The sequence below is a fragment of the Rhamphochromis sp. 'chilingali' genome (assembly GCF_963969265.1).
Source record: "Rhamphochromis sp. 'chilingali' genome assembly, chromosome: 2".
Taxonomy (NCBI): Eukaryota; Metazoa; Chordata; class Actinopteri; order Cichliformes; family Cichlidae; genus Rhamphochromis; species Rhamphochromis sp. 'chilingali'.
The window spans coordinates 41949455-41965576 of NC_137930.1; the positions used below are offsets into that span (position 1 = coordinate 41949455).

At 42.1% G+C, this 16122-nt stretch overlaps 1 protein-coding gene and 1 long non-coding RNA gene across 2 annotated transcripts in view; both read left to right on the plus strand.

Annotated features, from left to right (window-relative positions):
- The window catches only part of cadps2 (Ca++-dependent secretion activator 2), a 201793-nt gene that overhangs the window by 10760 nt on the left and 174911 nt on the right, over positions 1 to 16122 (plus strand). The window contains exon 2 of the mRNA XM_080875386.1: positions 9239 to 9352. Within this exon, the coding sequence (XP_080731512.1) occupies positions 9239 to 9352 (114 nt within the window). The remainder of the gene's footprint in view (positions 1 to 9238; positions 9353 to 16122) is intronic.
- On the plus strand, positions 13008 to 14791 carry LOC308393034. Its single transcript, XR_013970910.1, has 2 exons — positions 13008 to 13504; positions 14234 to 14791. It is a non-coding gene; the product is annotated as an uncharacterized lncRNA (long non-coding RNA).

Sequence of the window (16122 nt, forward strand, 5' to 3'; positions counted from 1 at the left end):
TGTTAGTGGCTGTGCAGTCGTAGGTGTAGAGTGAGTACAGGAGAGGGCTCAGTACACACCCCTGTGGAGCACCAGTGTTCAGTGTGATGGGGGATGAGGTGATGCTGCCCAGTCTGACCACCTGGCGTCTGTCAGACAGGAAGCTAAGGATCCAGCTGCAGAGGGAGCTGCTCAGTCCTAGATCCTGCAGTTTCCTGTCCAGCTTCGAGGGAACGATGGTATTGAATGCTGAGCTGTAATCTACAAACAGCATTCTCACATACGTGTCTCTCTTCTCCAGGTGTGACAGGGCAGTGTGTAGTGTCAGGGCTATGGCATCATCAGTGGACCTGTTGTGGCGGTATGCAAACTGTAGAGGGTCCAGTGAGTCGGGTAGTGCAGAGCAGATGAAGTCCCTGACCAGCTTCTCGAAGCATTTGCTTACGATGTGGGTCAGGGCTACAGGTCGCCAGTCGTTCAATGAGGAGATGGTGGAGGATTTGGGTACAGGGACGATGGTGGCCATTTTGAAGCAGGCTGGGACAACAGACAGAGAGAGGGAAAGGTTGAAGATGTGTGTGAACACTCCAGCCAGCTGAGCCGCGCATGACTTGAGGACGCGGCCGGGAATCCCGTCCGGACCAGTAGCTTTGCGCGCGTTCACCTTCCTGAAGCACTTCCGCACATCCTCCTCAGACACAGTGTGCGCACTGACGTCATCCGCGGTGCGCACACTGTCCGGTCTCATGGTGTTCGCTGTGTCGAATCTAGCGTAGAATACGTTTAGATCCTCACACAGAGAGGCCGTGGTCTGCGGTGAGAGGCCGTGGTCTGCGGGGTGTTCCCCACGAGAGGCGCAAGGATGGTAGCAAGGTGTTTAGCAATGTTGTAAGTGGCTGAGTTTATGCTACTGACTATGGGTCTGAGTGGGACAGCTTCCTTGTGGATCTTAGGAAGTCCATAGATGCAGGGCATGGCATCCCCTGGATAAAGGCGGTGATATGTAAGGCGGTCAATAATTTTGTCCCTTTCAAAGTCTTGAAGGCAAGCTATAACTTTCTTTTTGTAACTGCTTGTGGGGTCTCGCTTTAGGGCTTCGTAGGTATTGTTGTCACTGAGGAGAGTAGTGATCTTTGTATGGTAATCTGTAGTGTTTAGGACCACGGTGCATCTTCCCTTATCAGCTGGTAAAACAGTGATGTTGTGGTCTTTGCTCAGGGAAGCGACGGCCTTCTTTTCTTGTATTGTGAGGTTGGATGGAGGGACTTTGGCACTGGAGAGCGTGGCTGAGACTTTCATCCTGATTTGCTCTGCTTCTGTCTGTGATAATTTATTAATCCGTATGGCAGATTCTGTGGCTGTGATGAGGTCCACTATGGGCAACTGTTGTGGAGAAATGGCAAAATTGAGTCCTTTGGCTAATACTCTCTTTTCAGGTTCAGTGAGAATCCTGTCTGAAAAGTTCTTAACCCATTTCTCCTGACTGGCATCAGGTGTGTTTTCTTCTCTGGGTTGTGTAGGTTCAGGATGAGGAGTGTGTGTTTTTGAAAGCAAGGTGTGAAATGTCCTGCGTTGTCTTTCTTTTCCTTTAGAGTGTTGGGCCCGCTGAGCCTTGTCCACAAACTTGTAAACCTCTTCTAAGATTGGAGAGGGTAGAAGGATTTCCAGTTCCTGCAGAGTCTGGCTGATCTTGATCTGGAGGGCATCTATGGTGAAATGGACCTGTCTTATCCTTTCACTTAAAAGGTGATTTTGTGCTCTCTGTAGAATCAAGTCTGCTCTGTATCCCCTGACCGTGGATCCAAGGCGCAGGCTCTTAGGAACAACTCTGCTTTGTCTACATCTTAGGTTGAAACGGAGATGGTTCCTATAATCCGCTAGTTTCCTTGATTCCCTTTCATACTCCCGCACCAGTTGAAGGGTGTTCCTCCCAAAATGTACGGCAATATGTCTGTGAAGGTTCTCAGTCATCCAGGTCATCGTAGTCAAAGGAGCTTGCAAAGAAAAGCGTCTGGACTTCTTTAAGTTGCTTGAAGACGTTTCACTCAGGCGATTAGAGGATCATCAGGGGGTCCTTTTGTCCCTCTGTGGGGGGATACTCCCACTAGGTTTATATCTGGGACTCTCCACCATTTGACCTTAGAACTGAAGAAGCTTCTCGGATGAGAGGTGAAACGTCTTCAAGCAACTTAAAGAAGTCCAGACGCTTTTCTTTGCAAGCTCCTTTGACAAAAGACAGCCAAGTTTACTGTAATAACCACACAGGTTTCCAGCTGTTTTTGGTTGACTATTAAGTTTTTCGGGGTGTATGTCAACAGGCTTGTTCTATAAACTGTCAAGCAAAGCTAGAAGCTAGCATAGCATTAGCTTTTGTTTTGAATTATTAAAAGAATATATATTTAAATAAAATGCTATGTGCTTTCCTTTTTTGTAAGTTAACACGTGTTATGTTTTTTGACCAATCCTCATCCTCTGCTGAGCAACTTCTAACCATGCGAGCCTCCTGTTGTTTTTGAGATATTCACAACGGAAGCGTCAGCAAGAATAAAAAGGAAAACAAAAAATTCATCTGTTTTTCTAGCTTTTGTTTTTACAGTATGAATATATTCTTTATGGTGTGTGTGAGTAACGCAGTGTATGACGTCACTTGACGGAGCAAATAACATTTTCTGTTGAAAGTAGAAAAATACTAGAAAACTAAGTCAGAACTGAAAATTTATCCGTGTTTCATTTCCTCGATGAAAGCAGAGGTGGTGTTTATTGAGATAATTTCATGATTTTAGAGCGCAGTGTGCCACTCTCTCTCTGCTGATACACAGCAAATCCAGCATGTCCAAATTAACACTGTCGGATTTGATTTCAACACTATTAAAGTGTCTATATGGGTCCACACCAGAGAGTGTTAATTTAACTCTTTTTAGAGAGTTGGTACGTTAACTCTGATTTAGTGTTAAACACCAAATCTGTCTGGAGTTGATAATTTAACACTTGGTGTTAAGAGTTTATATATTAACTCTCAAAGAGTATTTTAGTTTAACTACGTAAGAGTTATCTTCTAATTCATTCTAAAAAGCTGGAATTTTACTGTTCTGAACTTCTAGAAATTTCTTTTGGAAATAAACATTTACTAAAAAGATGCAATGGTTTTTGAAAAACATTTATTCTGAACTGTGCACCACAATTTGAAAACATTTTCTAAAAGATGTAACAGTATACATGTTCTCACTTTCATTAGAATTTTATTTATCAAAAGGTCTGACATGGTAAATGCAAATAACAGCATTCTCATCACTTATTTCTTCAATACAATATGCATGTCCTTCATTCATCCCTTTGTGGAACTTCAACGCACTTCTGCTCTCCCCCATATTCCATCTTCACAAGCATATCCTGTGCGGAGATCGAATAAAAATTAGTTGACACTAATTAATGGCACAAATAATCCAGTAAACAATTGCAGCACAGTAAAAAAAAAAAAAAGGAATCCTCTTTGAGCCATTACTTGTGTAAAGTATTTTCCCAAAAGACAAGGACACAGGCAACAGGTAATACTGAACTAAATGTAAAACCTCAACCTTTTTCATTTTTACCTAAACCGTGTGCACAAAACTCTGGAGGGATCTAAATGCTAACGTAGAATCCAGTCAGGACGTCTGCTACTGCTGTTTGCTCGTTTTTTTCATGGGCGATCGTTTTCAGGCTTCAAGTAGCACCATTATACCAACATTTCACATTCTAGACATTGTTTTAGGTGTATTTGACCAAAGGTTTGACTGAAAATTCACATGCAAGCTTTTTTTCAAGGCTGTGGTATTTGCCCGCAAACAATACCTTTCAGCTAGCTAAAACAGAATATTATGCTATCAGCGAGCAACATGGCTAATGCCTTTCACACAGCTTTGTCTCAACTCCAAAGAGCCACAGAAGTAAAAGCTCATAATAATAATTGAAACAATCTTTGAAAAAATGACTTACCAAGCATGGCAAACAACTCAAATATGTAGAGCAAAATGTTCTGAAACGGCTTCACTTCAGCTTCGATTGGAGCCTATGGTGCTGGGGGCGGAGTCTGTGAATTTACTCTGTTGGTGTCATAGCCCAATTTTAGCTGGGTGTAGTTCTTTCACTCAGTCAAGTGTTTTCCTCACACAAACTTTACATTTTAACAATTTCATCTGAGACAACAACATTCACTCTGTTTATGACTGAAAATCTCCTTGTCCTTATTTTGAATGTTGCGTTGCCATTAGCGAGCTAGACATGGCCTTTCCCTCTTGTGTTTTTTCTTTTGGCAGGCTGACAAAGTTTTGTTGTTCAGGTCCTTTTCCTCTCCAGAAACACGTGTTTCATTGTCAAACTCTAACGTCTCCATCATACACTGCAGCAGGTGACTGTAGACCTTGTTCTTATCTGGTGATCTGCTGTGAGCTGGAGAACCTGTAGCAAATGGAGAAGAATGGAACAGAAACTAAGCCAAATTCATTGGAATGGCCTGTATTTATATAGCGCTTTACTAGTCCCTAAGGACCCCAAAGCGCTTTACATATCCAGTCATCCACCCATTCACACACTGGTGATGGTAAGCTACATTGTAGCCACAGCCACCCTGGGGCGCACTGACAGAGGCGACTATGAAGGACTATGGTTTCCAGCTCCAGCCAAACGTGATAGTTAGAGAATTGTTTTTGACAAACATTGCAGTCACAACCAAGGAGTAGTCTGTCAGAATTTCTCCTTCAGCCACTCAGTGACTCCTTCAGGTCCTGTTTCAATAAACTCTGTTTGCTGTAGGCATGTGACGTCAGCCTCTTTATTGTAGTTAATCAATTTACAGCACACTCTTACATGCCTCATTTGATGTTATTGATTTATAGCTGACAGAGGGAGCAGTTTTGTTGTTGTTGTTTTTAAATAATACAAGTTAGAAAAAGTAGAATAACAAATTATTGTAGGGAGAGAAGTGGACATGAGCATCACCATGAAAATCGAAAATAAAATAAAAATTAAGCTATTTCATATCTCTGTTTTCTCAGCTTCACTGAACTTGACTCCATTTTAACTATCTAGTTTGTGTATTATTATACCCCTCATAATACAAGGAGTTACTGATCATACATTATTACCGGCTGAATTAATTTTACAGTTTTAATGTTTAGGCTGTGATAGCTCCTGCCACAATCTAGATTTAGTAAGCATTTAGATTGTGTTAACCACTGCACTATGAAGCCACTCCTGTCTTACGCGACAAGGATAGCTTTCCGACAGGTTGATTAAAAGTCATCAGATGTGTTTGATTGCATTTAGTTGAATAAGTGACTCAGTCATAAAAGGTTGATGGGGTAGTGTTGTCAGCTGTGTGTGCAGGTGGCATGAAGAGCTAAGTTTGTGAATGTGACAACTTGAGAATGAGGCAACATAAGAGCTTCATATTGATACCATAGGTGCATATACCAAGAATATACCGAGTTTGAATCTGTCACCTTGACCTCAAGGTCAGAGGTCAAGGAAGTAGGACTTTGAAACTGATGTGATAGGTGTGTCTACTGGGAGGCTGAGGGGTAGCACTGGTGGCTGCCAGTGTTTTTACTTCTGCATTCATCCTGATGTTTTTTCCAAAACTGAAGAAATGTCAGTGTGTTTCTTGCAACCATAAATACCAAGACATAACAAAAGTACCACCTTGTCTCACAGATGAGATGGAGCCTTCTTGTGCAGTAATTTTGCTCTTCAAAGTCTTTCCAACATTTAGCCAATAAGCTATTTTGGTTTCACCAGTTATTGGTTCACCAGTGGTTTATTTTTAATTTATTTGGCACTTAACAGCGTACACTATATTACTCTACTTGTGCCAGGTGACCAGATCTTTAGGGTGGACCAATTTTTGCGCAGTGTGTTTTAGGTTTGAAAGCCACAGAGACGAGGTACTTACAGAAATGTATCTCAGCTGTTCTGATACTGCTGGGATCACTAAAGGTTGTCACTTATGCAGCAGCTATCCTTATCTCTCTCTGGAGCATTCTTTAGGTGGCTTCCCAGCTTTCACAAATGTCCAACTGGGATAACCACATTTACTCAGGGCACTTCATGATATGATGTTCAATAGGACTGTTTATAAGGTTGGGGGAACCTGCAGTCAGCTGAGACTGAAGAAGTCCCTTAGATGAGTGATGAAATGTTTCTCCCACAGAAAATGTGATGTCCAGATGAACAGAATCTACTTCTTGGGAAGTAATTAAGTAGTAAACCTTAACATTAGCTGTTCAACTATGAACAATTACCCAATAGCCACATTAGCCATCTGTCGCCATTACCGTGGGAACTAGCAGGCTGCAGTTAGATAACAGATGGATAATTGTTGCTGGTTTAATGGGTCACGCATGGAGTATTGGGCTACGGGAGAGTGTATTATGTACATATGGGGAACCTGACAGATTGCTGGTTGTACAGAGCAACAGAGGAACCACAGTTGAACAGAGCAGAGACTCAAGAGTGTGGAAAACGAATCAGAGCAAATAAAGAGTGAAATCTGGAGGACTTCAGACCTGAAAAGCAGAATTGAAGAGCTGTTGACTGAGGTTTGGTGACAAGGTGACAGATGTGGACAAACTGATAAACTTTACCTTTTTTACTTTTGCAATAGTTTATTAAAACGTGTTTATGTTATTATAGCCAGCTGTAGAGGTCAGTGTTAAAATATCTCTATCTCTTAAAGGTGCAACGTGTGGTGACTAATACCACACTTTCACCAAAGTTCATTTTCAACCTTTCCTTTTCTTTATTAGGAAACAGCACTTCTGCAAAAGGCTTCTACCAGGAATTTTTCTTATTCTTGTGATACTAAAAATGGATACAACATAAAAAGCAAGTACACAAAAAGGTAATTGACTAAGATTAGTTTAAAAAAAAAAAGCAGAAGAAAGAATGGGGGCATTTTTCTTTATCTCAGTTCTTCTAGCCCTTTACTCCTCTTTTGAAAGAGGGAAAGGAAATGCATGAATTAACTTTTAAAACACACACGTGCACACACAACAAGAACTATTTACATCCAAGCTGAGGGAGTGCCATCAAGGAAGGTCCTGTGTTGTGTATAAACAGTTTAATTAACAGATATATTTTATTATCATAATTGTCATTGTAATGAGACACTCACAAACAAAATCGTGGTTTAGAAACTCAGTAACGCAGCCTGCTTATGGGAAAGTAGCAGGAATCTAATTTTTTTGCAATAGTAATCCCTGACTTTACTGGTTGCTTGAAAAAAATAATCTGATTACAGTAACGCGTTACTGCCCATCTCTGGTCATGACCAACTCCATTTGCTGAGTGCTTTAATGAGGGTTTAACGGGAGTTGTTGGACTGTTTGAGTTTTCTTTGATATTATCAAGAATTGTTATTAGTGGGCCAGGCTTTTTGTTTAGACAGTACACTACAGATTGTTGGTGTCTGTGGATGAAACAATCGTACCTCTACATGGTTTTGAGGTGTTTGGAGTGGCATTCAAATCCATTTTGTGGTGAGTGAAGTAAACTGTGCAAAATGGGCATTCTGACAGTTGTCAGCTTTTGGTCAGCTATAGTCTTGTTGAATTACTGATAGCTCGGTTATTCTCTCAGTGACTGGATCTGCCATGACGAGTCTCCCCCCGTCTTGCATTACACAGAAAATAATTCCTCACATTGTTATTGGAGACCAACGTAACAGTATCCAGAATAAGTATCAGATATATTGATTTATGTTTTTATGGTTTGAACATTAGGATTCCTCATCAACCCAGAGCCATCCGACTATTTTATCTGGTTCTCTACCAGAGGTCTGGGAACTTATGGGTCCTACACAGTATCTTTGCTGTTCCTAGGACTGTGCTCTTCTGGATAGAGATCTCAGATGTTGTTCCTGGGACCTGCTGTAGCCACTTGCCCAGTTTGGAGGTCACTGCCTGCCCCGAGTACCCCCATTCTCCACAGGAACCACTGTTACCTTCACCCTCCGCATCTTCTCTAGTTCCTCTCTCAGCCCTTGGGGCTTATTAAGCTTCTAATCCTTCCTGATGTTGCAATCACTTAGTCATAGTCATAGATGTAGCTATACTATCTTCCTCCACCACTACTATGTCAGTTTGGTTAGCCATCACCAGCTTGTCCATCTGTATCTGGAAATCCCATTTTGACCTTGGGAGTTCCAGGCCATACTTGGAACAGATGATCCTGTATACTGTGCCAGTATCTTGGTCATGGCATTCCATGTAAGCCCTGCCTGCTAGCATCTTGCACTTTGCTGTTATGTCCCAGATTATTTCAGTGGCATCTCTGCACAACCTGCACTAGGGCCTTGCCTGGTGTGGTAGAATCTAGTCTCTATCTATTGATCTTGTGCTTAGATCTTGTTCCGATGTTGCCATGATTAGTGCCTCTGTGCTGTCTTTCAGTCTAGCTTTGTCCAGCCGTTGGTAGGATTTCTCAGTATCACTTGTTCTGTTTGGCGGTTGTATATGCTGTAAAGCAGCCTGTCCTTCCATAATGGCTCCTCTTTATGCTCCTCTTCTTTCTTGGGTTTCTGCTGCCTGAGCTATTCTCTAAGCACATGATCAGTTGTGGCCATCTTGCTGATGTTGGAACACTGAGAAACGAGTTATTTTACCGTTAGTTTACATATTTGATGTCAAAGAATCCATAGGTCCCACATACTTTTCATGTAACCCCTTCTGCAGGGATTACTTGTGTAGCATTCCAGTAGCTCCCTATTCTCATTCCTTTTCCACTTATGCCTTCTTGTTCCAGTAGCCCACTTCTCATCAGTGTGTCCTGGTTCCTCAATACTTGACACAGACCTTGTTAATCCAAGCAACGTCCAAGCAATTAAAATCTTTCTTTTTTACCAGAGGTTTATTATAAATCACTGTTCTTTATATTTTTGTATTCAACGTGCCCTTGCAAATGAGATGCCACATTCTCTGTTTGCGTTTGCTTGATGTGTTATAGTCAACACGTGTTGCATGTATGTAGCTTAACGGTCACCACAACTTTTATTCGTGGTGGAATTATGTTTGAATTGCCACAAAAAACAGAATGAAGAATTTGAAAACCTCCCACAAAGCGGGTTTTTGCTAGCACTTTAACAGTGACTTTAAGCTTATATTTGTTTTGTTTTTCATTCATACCGCCACCACCTCATATTAAACTCTCACTTCATAATAATTATGCCCTTCTCTACCACCACTCTGTATCATTTCTCTCTGTTCTTCATTGTTGTCTTTCTTAGGTCAATAAGCAGCAGCTACAGGCAGTAAAGGAGCGTTTTCTTGCTTTCCTCAATGGAGAAACTCAAATTGTGGCTGATGAAGCTTTCTGCAATGCCGTGAGAAGCTACTATGAGGTAAATTGATTGAGTGAGTTTTGTAAAACATTTTTCACAGAAACAAATGTGATTTTAGCTTTACAATTCTATGGCAGGACAGGGACTCTCTTCAGGCATTGCCTTAATTCCTGTTATGTTGTTTCTGACCCACAAACCGTCTGACAGAAAGGTGGAACCAACCTGACGATATACTCTTATAGTTACTTGACTGTGTCCTTCTTATTTGTTTTCAACAGAGGTGGTGAATTTACCCAGTTTGTCAATATTAATGCTGACATGAAACAACTAGAACTATCTTTATTCTTTGTAAAGCTGACTGAGGCTAGTATGAAACAAAAGATAACTTTTCATGCTTATAAACTGCCTTGAATGCTGTAGCAACATATATAAGTATAAGTAAATCCTATTTTTCATTTCTACTGAGTTATTGTTATTGATGATGCACTACTTAATTTGAAATGTGAATCTTTAGTGGCAACAGCTTTCTTGCTGGGAGCTTCTACTGTTTCAAGCTGACAGGCCTATTGTCTCATTTATTAAGATTTTCTTATTAAGTTTATTAAGTTTATTTATTAAGTTTCCTTCAAAATGCTGTCAGAGTAAAACTGAAAGAAATCAACAAACATATCCTGCTCAGACACTCATTTACATACAGTGGGGCAAAAAAATATTTAGTCAGCCACCGATTGTGCAAGTTCCCCCACTTAAAATGATGACAGAGGTCAGTAATTTGCACCAGAGGTACACTTCAACTGTGAGAGACAGAATGTGGAAAAAAAATCCATGAATCCACATGGTAGGATTTGTAAAGAATTTATTCGTAAATCAGGGTGGAAAATAAGTATTTGGTCAATAACAAAAATATTCAATTCAATTCAATTTTATTTATATAGCGCCAAATCACAACATAAGTCGCCTCAAGGCGCATCATAGATACAGAGAAAAAAAAACCAACAATCATATGACCCCCTAAGAGCAAGCACTTTGGGAACAGTGGGAAGGAAAAACTCCCTTTTAACAGGAAGAAACCTCCGGCAGAACCAGGCTCAGGGAGGGGCGGCCATCTGCTGCGACCGGTTGGGGTGAGAGAAGGAAGACAGGATAAAATGATATAATAATAATATATTATTATTATTATTATTAATAATAATATAATAAAAATACAACTCAATGCTTTGTAACATAACCTTTGTTGGCAATAACAGAGGTCAAACGTTTACTATAGGTCTTTACCAGGTTTGCACACACAGTAGCTGGTATTTTGGCCCATTCCTCCATGCAGATCTTCTCGAGAGCAGTGATGTTTTGGGGCTGTCGCCGAGCAACACGGACTTTCAACTCCCGCCACAGATCTTCTATGGGGTTGAGGTCTGGAGACTGGCTAGGCCACTCCAGGACTTTCAAATGCTTCTTACGGAGCCACTCCTTTGTTGCCCGGGCGGTGTGTTTTGGATCATTGTCATGTTGGAAGACCCAGCCTCGTTTCATCTTCAAAGTTCTCACTGATGGAAGGAGGTTTTGGCTCAAAATCTCACGATACATGGCCCCATTCATTCTGTCCTTAACACGGATCAGTCGTCCTGTCCCCTTGGCAGAAAAACAGCCCCATAGCATGATGTTTCCACCCCCATGCTTCACAGTAGGTATGGTGTTCTTGGGATGCAACTCAGTATTCTTCTTCCTCCAAACACGACGAGTTGAGTTTATACCAAAAAGTTCTACTTTGGTTTCATCTGACCACATGACTGTGGCGTGAATAAGGCACGGCGGGACCACGGAGCAACGTTCAGAGCCAACTTTATTTAATTCACGTCACACCACACACACACCAACCCCTGAGTCCCCGTGTTATAACACGGCGGGCGTGATTGCGGATGCCGTGCAGGTGCGTCCGCACGGCACCGCAGACCACGCCCCACCACAATGACATTCTCCCAATCCTCTGCTGTATCGTCCATGTGCTCTCTGGCAAACTTCAGACGGGCCTGGACATGCACTGGCTTCAGCAGCGGAACACGTCTGGCACTGCGGGATTTGATTCCCTGCCGTTGTAGTGTGTTACTGATGGTGACCTTTGTTACTTTGGTCCCAGCTCTCTGCAGGTCATTCACCAGGTCCCCCCGTGTGGTTCTGGGATCTTTGCTCACCGTTCTCATGATCATTTTGACCCCACAGGATGAGATCTTGCGTGGAGCCCCAGATCGAGGGAGATTATCAGTGGTCTTGTATGTCTTCCATTTTCTGATGATTGCTCCCACAGTTGATTTTTTTCACACCAAGCTGCTTGCCTATTGTAGATTCACTCTTCCCAGTCTGGTGCAGGTCTACAATACTTTTCCTGGTGTCCTTCGAAAGCTCTTTGGTCTTGGCCATGGCAGAGTTTGGAGTCTGACTGTTTGAGGCTGTGGACAGGTGTCTTTTATACAGATGATGAGTTCAAACAGGTGCCATTCATACAGGTAACGAGTGGGGGACAGAAAAGCTTCTTACAGAAGACGTTACAGGTCTGTGAGAGCCAGAGATTTTCCTTGTTTGAGGTGACCAAATACTTATTTTCCACCCTAATTTACGAATAAATTCTTTACAAATCCTACCATGTGAATTCATGGATTTTTTTTTCACATTCTGTCTCTCACAGTTGAAGTGTACCTCTGGTGCAAATTACTGACCTCTGTCATCATTTTAAGTGGGGGAACTTGCACAATCGGTGGCTGACTAAATACTTTTTTGCCCCACTGTAGGTTGCCATATAAACAATGGAGACACACTGTAAACAACAATGTAAAAAACAACAAGTCCTACTGTATAAATGCTGCATTAAACATGAAAGTTTTATACAATGTCACAAAACTAGGCAGCTGGGCAACTTTCCTAAGCACAACAATAATGCATCTCTGCGATGCTAATTGATACATCCTTCTTCAAATGTGGCCAAAAAAATGACGCAAAACTCAGTCATATGTCTTCCGCACACCCAAGTGCCCTGACCTATCATGAGCTAGGTTCAACACCTGACCACGATACTTTGATGGAATTACTACCTGGAACACTGGATCCCCCCCCAAAGTCCTCCCCATGGGGCACCCACTTCCTCACCAGAACACCATCCTGCAAAAAATAGCCAGCCACACTTTTCACCTCCAGAGCTGACAACACAGACTCCAACTGCCATTCCAAGGATGGGTCAGCCCTCTGCGCACTCATCAACTCACTGCGGGGCACATCCAGAGGCGAAGCTGGCAAAGTCAGTAAAACAGGTTCATCCTTAACAGCGGCTTCTGTACACTCACCTTTACTTATTGCCCGTGTAACAGCACAGGCCGGGTAAGAGAAGTGACGACTGCTGGCACTATCCAACCGATCTAACCTGGAAGGCGAATCCGTAACTACTAGTGCTGATGACACCTTTCCCCACACCTGACCTCCGGCCAAATCATTACCTAGAATGATATCCACCCCTTCCACTGGCAATGCAGGCCTAACCCCCACTAAAACCTCACCAATTCGCCCTCAGTGTTCAACCTATGCACCGAAACCGGAACCACCATTATCCCCATTCCTCTCATAAGGATCTTATCCCCAGTAGCTGTCTCATCTGAAAGTGGGAGAATGGACCCCACAGCATAAGAGTTGACAGCGCCAGTGTCTCTCAAGATCCTAACTGAGACTTACGGTGTGTTCACACCGAACGCGATGGGCGCGTGAAAAAAGCCCCAAACGCCCCTAACTTGACGCGTGCACATTCGCACCTCTACGCGTGTCCAAGAAAAATCCATCGCGCCCCAAAATATCATATTTTAACGCGCGTGAACCGGAAATGTGGGAGGAAGTTTTGCAAGACCGGTATCTTTGCAAGATGGCAGCTGTCGAGCTAGCGCTTGAAGAGAGAGTCTCCCTTCTCTATTTACTGTGGAGAGCAGAGTAGCGGCGTAAAGGACATCCTTGCCGTACCTGGGTCCATCAGGTCCTCCAGAGGCGTGAGCAGTTTGGTGAGTTTCACCACTTGCTCCAGGAGCTGCGCCTGGATGACGGCCGATTCCAGCGCTATCACCGTCATTCACTCGGCCAGTTTGAGGACCTGCTGTCCCGCGTCGGTCCCAGAATCGCCCGCCTAGACACCGACTACAGGCGCTCAATCCCACCTGCAGAGCGCCTGTCCGTCTGCCTGAGGTTAGTAAAAGTGTTTAATACGTAGTCCTTTATTGATACCTGTGCTAATATATGCTAAACCATCCATTTATACACTGCTAACATGGATGTGCTATGCTAACAGTGAATGCTCTCGGTGTTTGCTGATATCAAACTGTAGCATTAGGACCACTGAGTTAACCTTTGTAGTGATACTCACTCCTTTTTATTTAGACCTGGTTTAATTCTGGGATAGTTGAATATTTGTATATAATCCCTGCAGCTGTCAGACTATAACAGGGGTCACCAGCCTTTATTAAAACAGAGTTAGATAAAACTGTGAACAGTTTGGTTCATCTCTAGTTACATGGTTCTATCTTGATAAGCTGTCTTATCACAGATTAATTTTTCAAAAATATTAATGATTTAAGCAAGGAAAGGGCTACATGTCAACATACAACTCTTTATTTCTATTAATGTCTCACTTCATTCCTACGTGATTGACATGTTTAGGAATTATGAGTGATTGGCTCACTGTAGTTGCGAAAGTTGCTACCAATCAAATTATAATATGTTAAAGTTAAAACAAAACACAACTGTTTTAGATATTATCTAATATACATTTTGTAATTATCCTTATAATTACAAAATGTTTTATGTAAGATTTAAGTTTTGTGATTAAATCTGACATCACCAAAGTATTTTGGAATTTGAATAATGTATTTTGTAACTGCAGTACACATAATACTGATTTTGAACAATTTTGTCCAGGTTCCTTGTCACCGCGGACTCCTTCAGCACCAAGCGTTCAGTTACAGAGTCGGTGTGTCAGATCACCCCCCAGGCAGCGACGGCCATCTGGGACTGTCTAGTGGACGACTTCATGGCTGTGCCTTCACCTGGAGACTGGCGGTCCATCACAGAGGGACTCCAGTAGCGCTGGAACTTCCCTCTGTGCTGTGCAGCTCTGGATGGGAAGCACGTCCAGACAAAGGCACCCCATATATCATATAGGAGACACACACATTGATATACACTAAATATTTATTTCATTTCTTTTTTGTGGTGCCCAAATTTATGCACCTGCTTGATTTTGTTTAAATAATTATTGCACACTTTTTGTAAATCCAGTAAACTTCTTTTCACTTCTCAAATATCACTGTGTGAGTCTCCTGTATGATATATTTAACTGACATTTTTTTATTGTAACAACCAACGATTTATACAGGAAAATAATGTCTATTAACAAGGTTGCCCAAACTTCTGCATCCCACTGTATTAGTATATTTTGTCATTAGTATAATATGAAATAAATTCTACATGTGTCAAGTCGTGTGCCAACATTTGCTGTGTAGTAGAACTGAGACATTAGTCATTATAAAAATTTATTTGAAATAATGTTAAAATTCTCACACAGAAATACATTAAACATAAATATATAAAATATAAGTATTTACAGAGAGACAGGAATAAAAAGGACCAGCTGCTCTCCAGAGCAGGAACAAGGCTGAGGAGGAAATGCTCCATTGGAGACTGGTGTGGACTCTTCAGGGACACCAGGGTGGCCAGCTCCACCACCGATGGACCGTCCTGGGACCCGTCCCTCATCTGCCTCGGAGCCGTCCTCCCCTGTGGGCCTGTAAAACAGCACAAAACACAAAGAAATGAGAAGGCTGCTACTAGATTTTAATTTCAACATTGAAAAAAACAAACAAACTAAAAACAGGATATAATCAGATTGGTTGTAGATATTTAGTAAAGGTCATCACAGGCAATCCCACCGACTAAAAAGGTATCAGTGCTTGCTGTACATATCTGTGGGTGCAGCAGCAGGAGCTCAGGGACTGGGGAGCCAGGAGAAGCAACAGGGGATGCTCTGCTGCAGAATCAGTTGGTTCTATCAATACAGTATTAAATGTTAACAGGTTGAATATAATAATCATAGAGTAGACAGTGGTCCCTCATTTATTGCAGCAGGGGTTCTCAGAATAACTAGCCCCTGGCCACGCACTTTATACACTGTTTTCCACACACACACATGAACATTGGTCACAGTTCTCACAATTGATTCTCAAAGTGCAAACCTTTGTAGATTGCAAAACGTAAACGTATTATTATGCCGTGTTTTGTCTTCATCTGCCTGCCACTTTCGTGCGCCTTTTTCCCTCGCGGTGCAGGTGTCTATTTCCGAATGAGGCTCATAGTTATGGGTGTTTTTGTGCTGTTTTTTCTATTGGACGTGATGGTTATCAAAACCAAACATGATAAATTTGGCAAGCGCAGGAGATTTGTCAATCAGGCTGCAGAATGCAATGCTGTCCGGTGCAAAAAAGAGAAAATGAAAATTAAGAAAAAAGAGGCAGTGACGGATGAACAGCGGGACCACTGTGTGCTGCTTATTAATAAACAATAAAATATATTCTTAAATGACAACATGCCTAAAAGCAGAACGGTATTTGTATGTCAGTGGGAAAATAGCGGTGGCTTGCTAGCTTTTGTGCGGCTTCCCCGGGTCAGTGAAAACTTTAGAGAAAACTTGAGAAAAATGAATGAACTTACCAGGTTGCCCGATCTCTTTACATATCTTCCTCCAAGCTCGGTCCTTTATATTCATGTCTCGGTACAGAAAGCAGCTGGTGTCGTACGGCTCCGGGTTGTTT